This window comes from Camelus bactrianus, chromosome 34 (assembly GCF_048773025.1).
Source record: "Camelus bactrianus isolate YW-2024 breed Bactrian camel chromosome 34, ASM4877302v1, whole genome shotgun sequence".
Classification (NCBI taxonomy): domain Eukaryota; kingdom Metazoa; phylum Chordata; class Mammalia; order Artiodactyla; family Camelidae; genus Camelus; species Camelus bactrianus.
The window spans coordinates 659,250-675,418 of record NC_133572.1 but is presented as its reverse complement, the minus strand read 5'-3'; the positions used below and the strand labels follow the sequence as shown (position 1 = coordinate 675,418).

General features: G+C 62.9%; 1 protein-coding gene across 19 annotated transcripts in view; it reads left to right on the top strand.

Moving 5' to 3' along the window:
* The window catches only part of CACNA1C (calcium voltage-gated channel subunit alpha1 C), a 435,155-nt gene that overhangs the window by 375,549 nt on the left and 43,437 nt on the right, over positions 1 to 16,169 (top strand). For 10 of the 19 annotated variants that reach the window (XM_074357558.1, XM_074357555.1, XM_074357574.1 and 7 more), the window contains 9 exons: positions 911 to 998; positions 1,471 to 1,578; positions 2,351 to 2,403; positions 2,699 to 2,845; positions 4,111 to 4,312; positions 5,624 to 5,782; positions 6,065 to 6,175; positions 14,255 to 14,338; positions 14,807 to 14,890. In XM_074357558.1, coding sequence (XP_074213659.1) covers positions 911 to 998; positions 1,471 to 1,578; positions 2,351 to 2,403; positions 2,699 to 2,845; positions 4,111 to 4,312; positions 5,624 to 5,782; positions 6,065 to 6,175; positions 14,255 to 14,338; positions 14,807 to 14,890 — 1,036 coding nt within the window. The remainder of the gene's footprint in view (positions 1 to 910; positions 999 to 1,470; positions 1,579 to 2,350; positions 2,404 to 2,698; positions 2,846 to 4,110; positions 4,313 to 5,623; positions 5,783 to 6,064; positions 6,176 to 14,254; positions 14,339 to 14,806; positions 14,891 to 16,169) is intronic. The other 9 variants (XM_074357567.1, XM_074357560.1, XM_074357569.1 and 6 more) reach the window with 5 other exon arrangements.

The window sequence follows — 16,169 nt, the reverse complement described above, 5'->3', positions numbered from 1 at the left end:
AGGGACCCGAAGGCCCCGCGTCCTTTGCAATAAGAGAGCCACAAACCAGAGGAATCGGGACCTCCCCCCGGCCCCTCGCGCGCACATCACGCTGACCTCGGGAGGAGTGAAGTCCGCTCTTGCTGACGCCCCTCGTGTTTTAGGGCCCAAGGAAGGGAAGGGCCCTCTGCAGGCTTGAGAGGACGTCTCTGTCAGATGGCTAGGGGGTGGGTGCAGCCTCCTTGCCCCTGGACGCCGGCAGTGGCCAGTGCTCCCTGCAGGGCGGGCGGAGCCCCGGCACCAGCCTGTGGGCCTGTCCTGTTGGAGGCACTGCTGCCGGTGTGGGTGTGCAGAGTGGGTGTGACGCGTGCATGTGATGGGCAGCTGCCTGGGACTATGTGGAGGTGAGCACCCCAGACCTTCCCCGCCTGGAGCCCCGCCATTTCTGTAGTGTTGCTTCAAGTCCACGATGAGAAAGCCACCCGGATTCAGTTCACAACACACTGCTCGACCGGTCGTGTGCGTCTTCTCAGTTAATCCTGCCACCAACCTCATGGGGTGATAACTGTCCCATTTTACAGATGTGGACATTAGGGCTCAGCAAGGCAGGACATGCGTCCTCAGCAGCCGGCTCGCCTCCCCCAGATCTCCTGGGCGCTACACGTGCCCTCGAGGGGCACGTCAAACTGCTAGCACACGTGGGAAACGCCTTTCACGTGATTTGCTCACCAGCAAGGAAGTCCCGGGGCCCCAGCCGGCTCCAGGTTCCGACGGGCGGGAGGTGGGAGTTGAAAATGGTCCCAGGGCTGCAAAGTCCAGAGCAGATGTCCCGTTTCCCCAGTCTGCCTGGGTTCCTGCCAGGACCCCTCACCACTCCCTCGCTCACTGCACCGGACGCAGGAGAGGCTCACACTGCCCGCCCTCTCCCCAGGTCCAGCGCCATCAATGTGGTGAAGATCCTGCGGGTCCTCAGGGTGCTCAGGCCCCTCCGGGCCATCAACAGGGCCAAGGGGCTGAAGGTGAGCTGGGCGGGCGGGGCCCACCTGACGGGCAAGCGGTGAACGCGGCCGGGGCTGCGGGCCAGTGGGAGCTGCCTGAGCAAGGGGTGGGTGGGAGGCGGAAATGGCCGGGACCCTCCTGCCTGCACCGTGGCCCCACGTCAGGTCCTGGCTCCGTGATGCACGGACCACCGGCAGAGGCAGCCGCCCACAGTCACAGCAAAGCCTCTGCCAGAGGGGACCCACACACACCCCAGGCCCCACGTGGTGACGAGGCTCCTGCACTCCTGCCCCCGGGACACGGGGAGTTGGCAGGCTTTTGTCCCTGTGGTCACCTAGAGCCCAGAGGGCCGTGGGTTCCCACGGGCTCCCTCGCCCTGTGGCCCTGGGAAGGCGCGTGGCCTCTGAGGGACTCCCCCGCTGGGGCAGAGAGGCTCGTGGCCAAGGGGCTCAGCCCGGCGAGGCCCCCTGAACCGCGGCTGTCCGCCCTCAGCACGTGGTGCAGTGCGTGTTCGTGGCCATCCGCACCATCGGGAACATCGTGATCGTCACCACGCTGCTCCAGTTCATGTTCGCCTGCATCGGGGTCCAGCTCTTCAAGGTAGGGCTCACCTCCCACCTGAGGCCCTTCCCTCCCGGAGCATCCCCGGAGCCGGATGCAGAGGGGACGCAGAGGGGACAGTGTGTGGCCTGTACCACGGCCGCCTCCCGGCCCCCAGACCAGAGGAGGACTGGTTCCCGGACCAAAACCAGTTCTGACCAGAGAACTAGTTCCCAGACCAGAGTCCTGGTTCTCAGACAGGAGGAGGCCCAGCGTGGAGGCAGCAGCCTCTGGTCCACGGAGACCCCGGCCCTCCCTGCTAGTGAGAAAGGGAGAGGGGTTCTCCTCCCCCAGAACCCCCGGGTCAGTCACCTGCCCAAACCCCCACCCCCCGCCCCGCGGCTCCCGGTGACCAGCAGCACCGAGTTGACTGCCCACCACGCTCAGAGCCTGGTCTGCCCCGGTCCCGCCCCGCTCCCGCCCCGCTCCTTTCCTTCTGCCCTCTCTCCTCCATTTGGAGCACCACCCCAACCCCCACCACATAAACCTGCCCTGATTTCTCCCCCAAATTCAGCCCCAAGCCCTGCCGCTCCCTCTCCCTCCGCAGCCTTTTCTGGGGGCCCAGCCTCCGGGGTATTGAGCCCCCGCGGCCCCAGGGGTGTTTCTGACTGGCTGCATTGTGGGTCCTGACTCCCCACCTGGGCGCTGCTCTCCCTTCACTTTTGTCCCGAGACCCCAGCACAGAGCCGGGCTGCAGGGACGATCACTGAGCAGTCCTGACCGGCGCCTTGATCGCAGAGCATCTCCGTCACTTTGTGCCTCCTCCTTCCAGGGCAAGCTCTACACCTGTTCCGACAGCTCCAAGCAGACGGAGGCGGAGTGCAGGTGAGAGCGGCTGGGGACAGCCAGCGCGGACGTGGGACTCTGGGCGGTTGGTGGCTCGGCCTGAGGGGAGGGCTGGACAGCACTGGCGGCTGGACTTCACCCGTGGGTTACGTGGTCCCACTGATGGAACACGTGAGGTCATGCCTGGACGTGCTGCTCTGACACTCCTCCCGGTGGCCAGCACTGTGGGCTGAAGCTTAGCCAGTCCCACCCCACCCCCAAGCCAGGAGTCACATTTGGGTCAGACGGGGGGCAGACAGGAGACCCCAGACTCATCCCTGCCTCCCTCTCTCAGGGGGAACTACATCACGTACAAGGACGGGGAGGTTGACCACCCCATCGTCCAGCCCCGCAGCTGGGAGAACAGCAAGTTTGACTTCGACAACGTTCTGGCCGCCATGATGGCCCTGTTCACCGTCTCCACCTTTGAGGGGTGGCCAGAGTGAGTATGCAGGTCACGGCCACGGCGCTGGCCTCCCCGCGTCCCCTCAGCGGTACTGACGCCCCACCGTCCTTCCCAGGAAACGCACTTCTCTGTGCCCCCCCAGGCAGTGTGTGGGCAGGTCACCACTGAAACACAACTTCTTTTTCTGAAAAATGTTAACTTTTTGGAACTTCAGCCAAAAAGGAGCTCATTTTAGCTCCTCTTCCCAACTGAGGGTCAGCTGCCGTGATGGGGCATCTGGCATCACCCTTGTGGCATCCGGCAGTGGGGGTGAGGGCTTCTCCAGGTGTGGGCCCCTGGGTCACCACAGGACTCAAGGCCGCTGCTCCCAGCGTGCACTGAGGGGGTCAGGGTGCTGTTGGACGCTGCCCCGTGTCCTCAGAGGAAGCCTAGTCTGTGTTTACGGTGGTGGGAAGTCCGAGAGGGAAGGAAGCCTGGGTCCAAGTTGCAGCAGAGGCAGTGCCGGCAGGCCTGGACCAGCCCGGGTGGCCTTTCCACTGCGTCACCTCCACCTGGCTTGTCCATCTGGGCTCCCGATGTCTCTGTACAGACACCTGCTTGCCCCACACCCCCACGTCTCCCAGTGACACAATTGTCTCAAAGTCAGAAAATCCCAGGCATTCCTAAGCCAACGATGGCATGTGGCTCCTGGGCGGGAGGCACGGTTATTGAGGGGTGAAATGCCGAGAGCACCCGGAGAACAGCCAGACGCCGTGCAGAGCAGCAGGCGGTGGGGAGGGGGGGGTCCGTCCACTGGAGAAGCCAGCACCACGGGCACGTGGCCCAGGCCCAGGTGCAGGGTGCACGCGAGCCCCCGCCTGTAAACCAAGCCCTTGGGGATGAACTGAGTGAGCCTGGGCCGTTTTCACCAAGTGTTTGTATCCAAATTGATATTTGCTCTCAGATTTATTTCACATTCACGTAACATCCTCTGAGTCTGCAGATTTGCGGAGCTGTTTCAATATTTGCCAAAATTTCCAGTATTTGAAACCAGTGCCGAAATGACTCGTGTTGCATTTAGATGGTTCTTGACGGTTTCCAAACACCCTCGTAGACGTTACACCAACTGCCCTGCCAGGTGGGGAAGTCCGGGATTACCGTCTCCGTCTTACAGATGGGGAGTCTGAGGCTCAGAGAGGTGGAGTGGTTTGCCTGGGCCACACAGGCAGTAAGTGGCAGAGCTGGGACTTGACCCAGGTCTCCTGGCCCTCAGCTCAGAGCTGTTCTCAGCCCCCCGCCCTCCGCGGGCCTGTCTCCCCCAGGCTGCTGTACCGCTCCATCGACTCCCACACGGAGGACAAGGGCCCCATCTACAACTACCGCGTGGAGATCTCCGTCTTCTTCATCATCTACATCATCATCATCGCCTTCTTCATGATGAACATATTCGTGGGCTTCGTCATCGTCACCTTCCAGGAGCAGGGGGAGCAGGAGTACAAGAACTGCGAGCTGGACAAGAACCAGGTAGCCCCCCCCCCCGGGGGGGGGGTCGAGGGGCCGAGGGCAGAGCTGCGGCCGGGCCCCCGAGAGAGAGGATGGGGCTCCGTCTCCCGGAGACGCCGGGGCAGAGGGACTGCAGCCCCGCCGGCCCCAGTGCCGCAGACGCCACCGTGCTAGTCCGACAGGCACTTAAGGAGGCTCCCGAATCCCGAGTCGCACGTGGAAGCCCGCGAGCCAGGACAGGCCTGGGCGGGCGGGCACCTCTGATGAGAGGAAGGAAACCAGACTGAGGCTGGGAGGTTCTGGAGGTTTTGGGGGAGGGGGAGAACACTTTGGAAACCACTGTTCGTGTCTTAAATGAGACACAGAGGCCTGTGCACGAGGTGGGGCAGGAAAGGCTTCAGGAGGAAGCCAGCAGTGGGCCGAGTTCTGCTCGGGGAGCGAGGACCGAGGTGTAGGGCCTGAGGCCTGCAGATGCCAGGACCAGACCCCTCACCAGGCTCCCGCCCGCCGAGGTCCGTGGGAAACACATCCCGCCCTGGGGGGACCAAGCTCTGCTTAGGGAGGAGCGGACCCCTCGTGGGCTTTGTGTCAGCCCCTTGGGTTAGGCCCACCCTCCTGGCCACTGTGTGGACTGTGGACTGTAAGGAAGGCAGGGAGGAAGGAGGCCAGTTAAGAAGAGTAGACGAGAGGCAGTTAGACCCCGATCCACTACCAGGTTGATGGGAGTGGAAACGGAGTGGGCAGGAGGAGGTAGAGTCGGTCGGGCTTAGAGACCAGATGCAGAGGCCGAGTGCAAGGCAGGGGCTGGAGCGACGCCAGCTCCCGGTCTGGGAATCTGGGCCCCACAGGAGAAAGGATGTGGGATGGGCTTAGCGCAGATCCCCCCCCCCCAACCGAGAGCTCTGTCTCCTCATCTGTGGGCGCTGGTGAGTGGGGGAAGGCCGGCTTAGGACAGAGAGGAAAGCTGAGGACAGAGGTGCCCCTGGAAGTAATCCGTGAGAAGGCCGACCAGCAGTCAGTCAGCAAGCAGCTGTCAAATGCCGCCGTGAGTCCTCGGCGCAGCGGGCATCACCAAGTCAGAGAAAAAGAGACACAGACCCCTTGACTGCGTCTTGAGAGGGAGGCTGACTGGAGACAGCCTCTCCTCGGTCACGGGGTGACAGAAAAGCCAAATAAAGCCCACGCAACATCTCAGCCCTGTAGGGGAGCTGAAGCCGTAGGTGACTCCTCCGACCCGCAGAGACCCCCGCACGTGCAGCTCCTCCTACGTGCACCTCCCATCCCCGCCCCCTCCCCCCACCGCCCAGGCCCCTAACCCCCCTTTCTCCCCAGCGGCAGTGCGTGGAGTACGCCCTGAAGGCCCGGCCCCTGCGGAGGTACATCCCCAAGAACCAGCACCAGTACAAGGTGTGGTACGTGGTCAACTCCACCTACTTCGAGTACCTGATGTTCGTCCTCATCCTGCTCAACACCATCTGCCTGGCCATGCAGGTCAGTCCCGGAGGGAGGCGGAGGGCAGAGGCGCACCTGCGGGGCCGGACCGTCTCAGGGAGGCTGGGAGACCCCGTGAAGCTGTCCCCTGAGCAGAGCGGGAGAGCGGCCCTCCGCTCGCCTACAATTTCGGGGACAGTCGAGGGACGGCAGGCGGGTTCCCTGTGTCCACCTGACCGCCCGGGGGTGTGGACAGCCTCCAGGCCTGGTTGGAGGCCGGTCTGTGGGAGGGGGGCGAGGAGCAGGGCGGCCCTGCCCACCTCTCTGTCCCCCCTCCCCCAGCACTACGGGCAGAGCTGCCTGTTCAAAATCGCCATGAACGTCCTGAACATGCTCTTCACCGGCCTCTTCACAGTGGAGATGCTTCTCAAGCTCATCGCCTTCAAGCCCAAGGTAGGCCCGGGTCCGGCCCCAGGCTGCCGCACAGCCGGTCAGGGGAGGTGGGGCCGCAGGGCGGGGGCATCTTCCCGGGCGACAGACGTCCAGATCCTCGCCCTGTGGGAGGTGAACCAGGCCGACTCCTTGAAGTCGAATCTCAGCCCGTGGTCCGGACCACGGCTGGTACACAGGGAACAGTTCCCGCCTGAGCAAAGCCGCCTCCCAGGGAGGTTCAGTGCCCCCCCCCCACTCTCACCCTGTCCTTGTCCTGGCCCCGCACACCGTCTAGAAGGAACTGGAAACCAAACCTCTCAGGCCCGGTCCCCAGACCCCCCAGGCCGCACAGACTAGTGGTCTTGCTGTAAAAGCTCAGCCAGGGTGCATCTGCTCCAGGCTGGGTGTTCCTGCCTCTGGAGGCCTCCGGGCCGCCCTCAGGGCCCATCGTGGCCCCCTCGCACCTTCCAGTGCAGGGCAGACCCGCAGGCATCTGTCTGCACGCGTCTGTTTGCTCCTTGTCAGCAGTTCTAGGAAGAGTTTGGGAGAAGGTGAGAGCCGCTGGCTGAGTGAGGCCGGGAGGCAGCTGATTCCCGGTCACTTGGATTATCTGTGCCCCCAACCCCGGCCATGCTTCCCGATGACGGGGGAGGAACCGGTGTGAGCAGCACTGTCCGTCTTGGCCCCTGAAGATGGGCGGGAGCCACGGCCCCCGCTGGGAACTGGGCAGCTGCCCTGAGGGAGGGTCACACGGCGCTGCGGCCGCTGCAGCTTCAAGGCGACGAGGAGGAAGGCTCTGGTTCCAGGAGGGTGAGCTCTCCCTGCCGACGCGGGTTCTTCCCCGGGGCCGCACAGTCAGCAGGTCCCTGACAGCAAGGGTCCCTGACCATCCGTTCCGCTCCCTCCGGATGGTGATGCCCTGACCAGCTGGGGCAGGACGAGGCTCCGTGGCGGCTGCAGCCCTGCTCACTGAAGAGATCCTCTCCGTCCTCCTCGAGCTCACGTTCAACCCACACGTCTCAGAACACGGGGCACTGCCCGCTCACTGCAGGCAGCCCGCAGACGCCGTGGAGCCCTGTGCTGGCCTCCGCGTCTCAGGGAAGAGGGAGCAGAGCTCAGCGCAGTCACGTATCGTGTTAGCCACGCCGTCTTTCAGAGGCAGAGCCGGGGGCGGCATCCAGGGCATCGGGCGCTGTGGTCGCTGCATTTGCCGCCCCACCAGGCTGTCGGCAGGCGTCTCTCCACCGAGTGTTCTGTTTGGCTTTCCAGAAAGAGGGAAGCAGCCTTCGAGGGACTCAAAGCCAAGACAGGCCGAATCACAGCGCAGAGTCTTCCTCTCACGTCAAGATCCTGGCTCGTCTTCAGAGACTGAGACGCCTAATGCGCGTCATCGGGTGACAGTGGCTGTGGATTCCGACCGCCTCCAGGGCAGCAAACACACCCTTTCTCACGTCGCCTTCCAAGCCTGGTCCCGTTTAGGGGCAGGGAAGACTTCCAAATGTCCCTGGCCACCTTCCGTGGGGCCCTGCAGTCCTGTTCTGCCCATGGCAGCGTGGCCGGCCAGGCGGGGGAGGCGGGGCCGTCGCTGGGCTGGGCTCCAGTCTCAGACGTCCGCCTGCAGGAGGGAACCAGCATCGTTGTCACTCAGCCTCGTGAGACACATGGTTCAGATCCCTCTGCAGTTGACGCCGCTGTGTCTCTGGTGATGCCTGGTGCAGCCTGCAAGGCCCTGCAGGGGCTTCTGGAGTCAGGCCTCCTGAGCACAGGAGCTGCACTAGGCGAACGGCAAAGCTGCCTTACGAAGCGAAAGGGAGTGACACCTGCTGGGGCCTCCACCTGGAAAGCACCCCCAAAACCCTGCAGACCCGGGAACCCTGACACCCTGCACGGTGCCCCGACTTCTCCATCCCTAGCTTCCTATTGCAAGAAGACGGGGTAAAACAGAGACTTTTCCTGGAGAAGCAAGCAAGCCGCCCTGGGGCCACGTACCTTTCACACCTGCCGCCTGCGGGGCCTGTGGCGTGAAGAGAAGGGAAATGGACCTTTTCTGGGAATACCCTGAAGTGCGGAAGTCACTGGCCTGGCTGCCTAAGGACGGTGACCAGTAGGGAGAGAGCCGTGTTCCGGGATCCTCATTAAGGACGAGACTCCAGGAAAGGCATCCCCAAAACCTCTGGGTGGAACACCACACCGGAAACCGCCTGGAGCTCTGGTGGGAGAATCCAGCTGATCTGTCCTCAAATGGCAGCTCCTCACGGTGGCCTGCGGTGCGGAACGGCGTCTGCGTGTCACCACCCGCCGGGGTCCTGCTCTGCACCCCTCCGGTCCCCGGCGGGTTGGTGCATTTGTGCTGGGGGTGTGTTTGCACCTGCAGGCGTGCTGAGCGAGGACAGGCAGGCAGTGAGGACACAGAAGGCTGACACTGCCCCTAAGCAGGGACTGAGGTTGCCCCTGCGTGGCCTCCTCCATCCCTCGGTCTCCGTGGTTGGGTGGTCAGTCAGTCAGTTTGTGGTTCTTTCGTTGGCTTCGTAGGGATTGACGTTCACTGGGTCTTTTCGTTCCCGCTTTCCTCGCCGTGGGATAGGTTTACTCCAGCAAATCCCTGCCCTGAATCCAACCGCCCTGCGTTTCCCCAGCCCGGGTCCCCCCCGGTGTCCTGGCCCTGCCCTCCTAACTGCCAGGGGCGGTGGCCCCTGCCACCTGCCCCAGACAGAGGACTTCACACTGCCAGCTGATGGTGAGCAGAAGTTCTGCCAACACCATGTCTTCCCTGTTTGGGGCGCTTTTTGGAGCCCCTGTTATCTTTAGGAAAGAGGGCACGTAGCCTTGGCTGCTTCCGAGCGAGCAGAGAGGCCGAAAGGCAGTGAGGTGGGCAGGACGGCCGCCACTGACAGAGGACCAGCTGCCCCTCCCTCGGCCTGACGTCCGAGGAGTCCACCACAGCCCCCGGCACCGCACTGGGCCGGGAGCGAGGGATGAGCCTGGTGTCAGATGCCACCAGGTCATCAGAGGCATCAGGCCGGCCCTGCTCAGGCTTCGCCCCAGGAGGGGCAGCCCCGCTGGTCAGCACTGGGCTGGGGGCTGGGCCAGGCCCGTGGGCTCTGCGCCTTGGAGGTCTGAGCTGAGCGCCGGCCTCAGACCTGCCGAGCACCAGGGCACGTCGCTCTTGTTTCCAGCTCTGTTTGTCCAGCGCAGGGCCCCCTGGCCCCCAGCCCCCAGAGCAAAGTCTTCTCTGCAGTCCCAGGGACGGTTTTCTCTCTTGAGAAGGACTCTTGGCCCTGACACGGGTGGGGATTGCTGGAGGGCACGGTCAGGCAGAAGGAGTCGTCACAGCTGACTTCTTCCCACGGGGCTGGTGGCAAAGGGACAGACGAGGGCTGGGTGGGTGGAGGGGGAGCTGGGTGAGGAGGTGGGGGTATGGGAGCCTCCCGGGAGAGCACAGTCTCCAGCCAAGAAACCCTGCAGCTGATTGCTCCGCCCGCCCCATCAGCTCTTCCAGAACCTTCTTTCCTTGCTGATCCAGCATCTGGCTTCCCTCTGGCAAACCGCCCTCCTCACACGACCACATCCTCCAGCCACCCTGGGGCACTGACCGCCTCCCTCCAGCTTCACCTGCAGAGTCTCTCGGAGGCCCCCTGCCCTCCCTTCTCCCCACCTCCCGACTCCCGCCCTGCGTGTGGTCCCTCCTCTCTGCTCTCCACCTTCAGGGGCTTTTCCCACCCAGCCCTGCCCACCTGTTCCTCCCCGCGTCTCTGAAGTTCCTCTCCGTCTCCCCTCCCTCCCCGCCCTCTGTCTCCTTCCAGCAGCTCCGCGTCCAGTCTCAGCCAGTCCCCCACGTCCCTCCCGGGGGCCCATGTGTCCCTGGAAGGAAACATCTTGGGGCAGAGACCCCGACAAAGTCAGAGTCGGCCTCTCTCCCGGGGGCCAGGAAAAACTTCCGGATCAGCTCCCCGTGCCCCTTTGCTTCCTCTACTGGATCCGTCAGGGGCAGATCAGGAAGACGGGCGGGAGGGACAGGGAAGAAAGCAAGTGATGGCAGCAGAGTGACTGCCGCCTCCAAAGGCCTGAGAACAGGCAGCCCAGCCCTGGGCGCCGGCGTCCGTGGACCCTTCTCCACACCTTCCTGTTTTGAAGCTTACGTTGCCTCTGAGAAGACCTGGGAGACCTCGCTCAGGGCAGCGAAGGGGCTGAGGGTCCCGAATTCAGGCGCCAGGGTGGGTGCCTGGAGCCTCCCCTCTGCAGTCCTGCTCTTGGGCCCTCCAGGCAGCCCGCTGCTCCCTTCCCAGCCCTCCGCCCGAGGAAGAGGGACCTGGGTCTCCCCCGGGAGGGGGTGGCTTCCAAGAACCTGGCAGTTAACTGTCAGGGTGAACCTGAGTTTGGCAAGATCGAGGCAGGAACACTTGCTCGAAACGAAGCCGGATTTCCTTCAAGAGCCTGAGGACAGCAGCAGTCCCCCCACCAGTACTCAGGATGAGACAGGGTTCTGGAGCCGTGACCTCCCGCCCTCCTCGTTCCACACACACGGGCTGTGCCTTCCCCAGAACTGCGCCTCTGGACCTGCTTCCCCAGGAGAGGGGCAGATCGGCTCTAGGCAACCGTGCGTCGCTGGGGCTCCCTGGCACCTTCCTGCGGATCCAGGCACTGCACCTGTGTCGCCCCGTTTAATTCTCACCGCTACCCCCTGTTCTGGGTGGGGAAACTGAGGCACAGAGAAGGGGGTTACTTGCCCAAGGTTACTCAGCCATTAAGTGCCAGAGGTAGGACTTGAACCCAGACACCCTGCCTCTGGGGATCACGGCCTCAACCACTGCACCACCCCCTCCAGCTTGCAATAGCTCCAGGGATGGAGCGAATCAGGGCTCAGATAATCCACAAGGGAGGAAAGGCCAAAATCCCCGTGCATGTGAGATGCACCCCACGACGCCCGGGCAGCGTCTGTCCTTCCCGACAACGATGTGCTGAGGCCGGTACCAGCTTGGCCCACATCTTCTCTGCCACGGCGGCCAGTGAGCCGAGGGGCCGCGTCCTTGGGAGACGGGATTATTCCCAAGGAGGGAGCAGCTCCCACCAGCCCACATGGACGCACACGAGACCTCCGGAGGCTGGCATCCGCGCATCCTGCGGGGTTAAGGATGGCGAGGGAAAGGCCTCCAGCCCCGAAACTCCGTCCCCCCGGCTGGTCAGCCCTGCCTGGCTCTGAGGAGCTGGACACTGAGAGGTTTGGTTTGCCACTTCGGAGAGAGCCTCGAGATCCCTTTCCCTGACCTGGCTCCTCCCCTCCCATCTGGGAAAGAAGGAGAGACAGGTATAGCCTGGCTCCAGGTCAGACTGATTTCTTAAGAGGAAAAGTGTATGATTTTTCCCTGCTGTCCTTCCTCCATCACACCCCTCGAAACCAGTATCACCAGTGGGTTCCAGCACACGAGGAGATGGGCAGAGACAGGTGTGTGTGTGTGTGTGAGAGAGAGAGAGAGAGAGAGAGAGAGAGAGAGGGGACACTGGGCTCTCGCACTCCAGAGAGTGTAGGAAACATCTTCCTCCCAGGCCCCGTCCACTTGGGGACCCGACAACCTGTGACCTACGTGGAGGATGTCAGCTTTTTCTGGGAGAGGGTGTGGACCGGGCGGGAGGAAGGGACTTGGGGAGGTCATGGTCCAGCTGGGAGGATGGGCGGACTCATGGGACAGAGGGGCAGGAAGGGGGTGGACCGGTCAGGGGGAGCTGCCTCTTAAAGGGACCCTGTCAGCCCCGCCCTGTTTGGCCACGTGTAAACCTCCTCTGGCCCGGCCCATGGAGGCCCTGGCCCTGGGCCCGCAGGCCGCGTCCCACTGTCAGGGAGCTCCGCCAGACGCCTCCAGCAGCACAGCCTGCGTGGGGCACGGTGAGGCCTGGGCCTCGTCCCAGCTGCAGGGCCAGCCAGCCCGACAGAGGCCGGCCCTGGAGGGTGGGGAGGCGGCGGTCCCAGAGGAGCTGGCTGTCCTGTTTCTCGAGCACAGAGGAGCCCGAGGGCAGGGGACCAGTAAAGCAGGGTGGGGCTGCAAGCGTCCCTCGAGGTCCGGCTCCTCCCTGGGCTCGCCGGCTGGCTAACCTCTGTGTCTGTCCTGCCCCTTCCTCCCTGCCTCCCCCCCAGCCACGTCGCAGACCGAGGCCAACTCAACATTTATTTCAGGGTTCTGGTGGGCGAACAAAGTCCAACGCCGCCTCCTCCCTGGAGCACCGAGACCATCCGTCCTCTCTCTCCCAACCCTAGACCCAAATAACGTTCCATTACCGCGTTTTCTAGGCTATGCTGAGCGCTCCTGGACTCCACTCCGGCTCCTGTTTCTCTCCTTTCTCTTCCTTGGCCCACGGCCTTCCCTTCCGAAATAGCTCTACCCACAAAGGCGGCATTCCTACGGCGAGGCAGCCCCCCAGGGTTCTCCACACCCTGGCTTTAAAACACACGCATGTTGTAGTTCATTTGAGGTCTTCACTCTCTGCCCCCATCCCACCCTCAGAATTGGCACCCCGTGTGCCCTGTGGTGCGGAGGGAGGACCTCGGAGGGGGCCAGATGTTTCCCGCTCTCAGCCCGTGACCTGACTGGGAGAGTGGGCTCCCTCAGCCGCAAAGGCTCTGGGATGTTCAGAGAAGCACTCTGGAAGCCAGCAGGAAGCCGTGATTTCAAGTGACCCTCACCTCAGCCCCACCCTGGCCAACCTCTGCTCCCCTGTCTGGCTACCCGGAGTCTCCATGGTGGGGTTTCTCCTTTCTCTTGGCAGAAATTCCTGGGAGCTGAGTCCCTGTCCCTGTGACCTGGCCTCCCACACTAGGCTACAGCCCCAGGACCATGTCTCGTGACCCCTCTGAGGGGGCCAGGCTGGGAGACCTGGGGGCACACGGGCTCCCGAGAGCCAGAAATTAAAAGGCAGGGCTGGGGAGAGACCCTGAGTGCTTTGTCACCCCCCCGCCAACCTCAGAATTCCTCCTCCTGGGAGCCCAGCCCTGTCTTGCCCGCTCTGCAGAATATTCCTCGAAAAGCCGAAGGGGCAGATGTCCTTTCTTAAAGAAGACAAATGCTCCGGGGCTGGGCCCTCGCCGGCCACCCACAGGGAGTGTGGAGGCCTGGCTCCTGGGGCCCCTGCACCAAGTGTGTGTCCGTGTGGTCACAGCGTGGGGCTCTCTGACCCCTGCACATGGTCCACACCCAGGAACCCCCCCTCCTCCGCAGGGAGTCCACCCGCCCAGGACTCCGGGAACCCTCGTGGGAATGGGACAATTGGTCAACCAGTTGTCCAAGCACTTCAGACAGCCTTCCAAAATACTCATCTGTTCCCTTCCCCAAATAGGGTGTAAAATAAACCAAGTCTGCGTGGGCAGGATAAAGGGGTGGAATCAGAACCCTGGTGCCAGGATCCCTCCTCCACACCCTTCCTGGGGTGCCTGTCGCCGAGACCCCCACCCAGCCCGCAGGAAGGCTGTGAGAACTCATTCTCTTGGGTGGCATTTCAGCAGGCCCCTGAGTCAGCGTGGTGGTGCGGGGGGAGGACCTGGGGGAGGGGCTTCCGAGACACTGTCTAGGGTCACCTCCCACGCAACCAGGCCTTAGGACTGGCCTGACCTCTGCCTCCTTTCCGTCAGGAAAGCCCTTGCCGGAAGCATGGGGCACACCCGGGGCTGGGTGCCCGTCCAGGCGCAGGCGTGGCCCTGACGCCCTCTGCATCGAGCCCGCCTGGTCGTAGACACTGTGCTAATGACCCGGCCCCGAGTTATTGCAGGCGTAGCGTAGCGTGAGTCACCCCTGAGCGCAGGGGCCTGGCCACCCTCCGAGACCACCCCTCTAAGCGCCACGCCCTGTGTTCCCTCCCTCCCTCCTGACGGAGATGCTGGAGGACACGGTGGTCCAGCCCTGTGAAGCAGGAAGGGCCACTCGCAGGAGGGCGGTGAGGGGGATGGGTTTGGAGGGAGGGTCCGGATGGCAGGGCCGGGTTGGACGTCTCCCCTCCCGCTTGGAGCTCCAGCGGCCGCGGTGGCGCCTGACGGCGGTTCTTTGGTGCCGAGCTCTGTTCCTGTCCCTCTAACGCTGCTTTTCAATCCCCGCCCTGCCACCCCTCCCTGTGCAGGGTTACTTTAGTGACCCCTGGAATGTCTTTGACTTCCTCATCGTAATTGGCAGCGTAATTGACGTCATTCTCAGTGAGACGAATGTGAGTATGACTCTGCCCAGGACCCTCCTCTCCACCTCCTCTGTGACCCCCTCTCTTTCCTCCTTTGGTTTATGTTTTGGTTTCCTGTTTTACCCCCTCCAGTCATGCTTCCTCTCGAACCTGCGCCGTCCTAGGGAAAAGTGAGCCCCCCCGTCCCCGGTCTGCCCGCCGCGGGGCCGGGCCAGGGTGTGGCCGGGGCCCCCTCCTCCAGGGCGCCCGCCCGCGGCCCCCACTAACCCAGCTTTTGTCAGGCCTCCGCCAGCGCCAGGTGCCCAGGTCTGTGCCTCCAGAGCTGTGAGTGGTAAGAAGGAGTCCAGTACGCCCACATAACCTCTTTCTTTTCTCATTTTTTTCTCTCCTCTCCTTTCTTCCATGCTTTTTTTTTTTTCATCTCCCTCCTCCTCTTGTTTTGTTTCTCTCCGTTGTCGGTCCTCCTCCGCTCCCCACCCCGGCTCCTCGCCCATGCAGCACTATTTCTGTGATGCATGGAACACATTTGACGCCTTGATTGTTGTGGGTAGCATTGTTGATATAGCGATCACCGAGGTAAACGTAAGTACCGGCGTCCCCCGCGACGCCGTGCCTGCTCCGCCGCTCGCTGCCCCCGCTTCCTCCGCCCCCCTCCCAGCTCCTGACCTCCACCGAGTTACTCTTGTTTGTTTACATTGGTTTAAAGAAGTTATTTTCTTGTTGCTTTATTTTGAATTTTTTTATGTAATGTTTTTACCTTTTGGAACGAGCTAGGACCCTCTCCTTTTGAGTTCTGACTGCTGAACCCTTTTCTCTCCCCCTTTACGATCTGCCTGGCATGACTCACCCTGTATAGGAGGACGCAGCCCTGGGACCCTGGAGGAAGACGCTGGAGGGGCATTTACAGCTCCTGGGCAGACGCTGGGGCGGGGGCCCAGCCCTTCTCACCACCTCCATCCCCAGCAGGAGGCCTCACACGCAGCGCAGGGTCGGAGCAGGCCCACGCGCTCAGCCCGGGTACTGATGCCGCCGAAAGGGCCGCTGCCGCCCGGCCCCTCCTCCGAGGAGGCCCCAGAGCGGGTGGTGGGGTGGCCCCCCAAGGGCCTTTCCAGGCTGTCCCCACTCCCACCTGTACCTGCCCAGAGAAGCGGCCTCGCCCCTGCCTGGCCCTCCTGTCCCCAGCCCTCTCCACACTGCCCCGGCTCCTGGTCTCAGGCAGAGCCCCATACCCACTCCGAGGCCTCCTGCACTGGCCCGGGAGCTGCCTCCTCCTATACAGCCCCTCCCAGCCCTGCACTCGACTCTGTTACCTGGCATGTTAACCCTTCTCTCTTTACCTGTAGGCAAACCCTCTCGCGGTTGGTCCTTAACATGTGTTGTTGAGTTTTTTGCCGCCATTTTTCTTGGTTAAGAGACTTGGTGATGTTTGCACACTCTGATGCACTGAACCATTGAATAACAGATCTGAGGCGTTGGTTCACAGCTGCCCCGACCCCTGCCATCTCCCCAGCGTCCTCACCCACCCCTCCCCCTTCACCTGTATTTTGCTGTCGATTAGTTGAACTGACGGTATTTTCTCCCTTGATTCCCCTGATCAGAAGCCCCGTCTGCTCCCCTCCAGCAGACGGACACTGGGAGGAGGCTCCCCGTCCCAGCTCACCCTGTAGCTCAGATCCGATTGCCCCCTGCCTCCAGGTGGTCTCTGTCTTGTGGGGTGTGTGTGTATTTGTGTGTGTGTGTGTGTGTGTGTGTGTGTGTACACTCTCCCTTGACATCTCAGTAAATCATCAGAGCGCAAAAAAAAACAAGCTTCGGCCTCGTGCTCCATGTCTCCCTGCCCTCACCCTACTCCGCCCCCTGC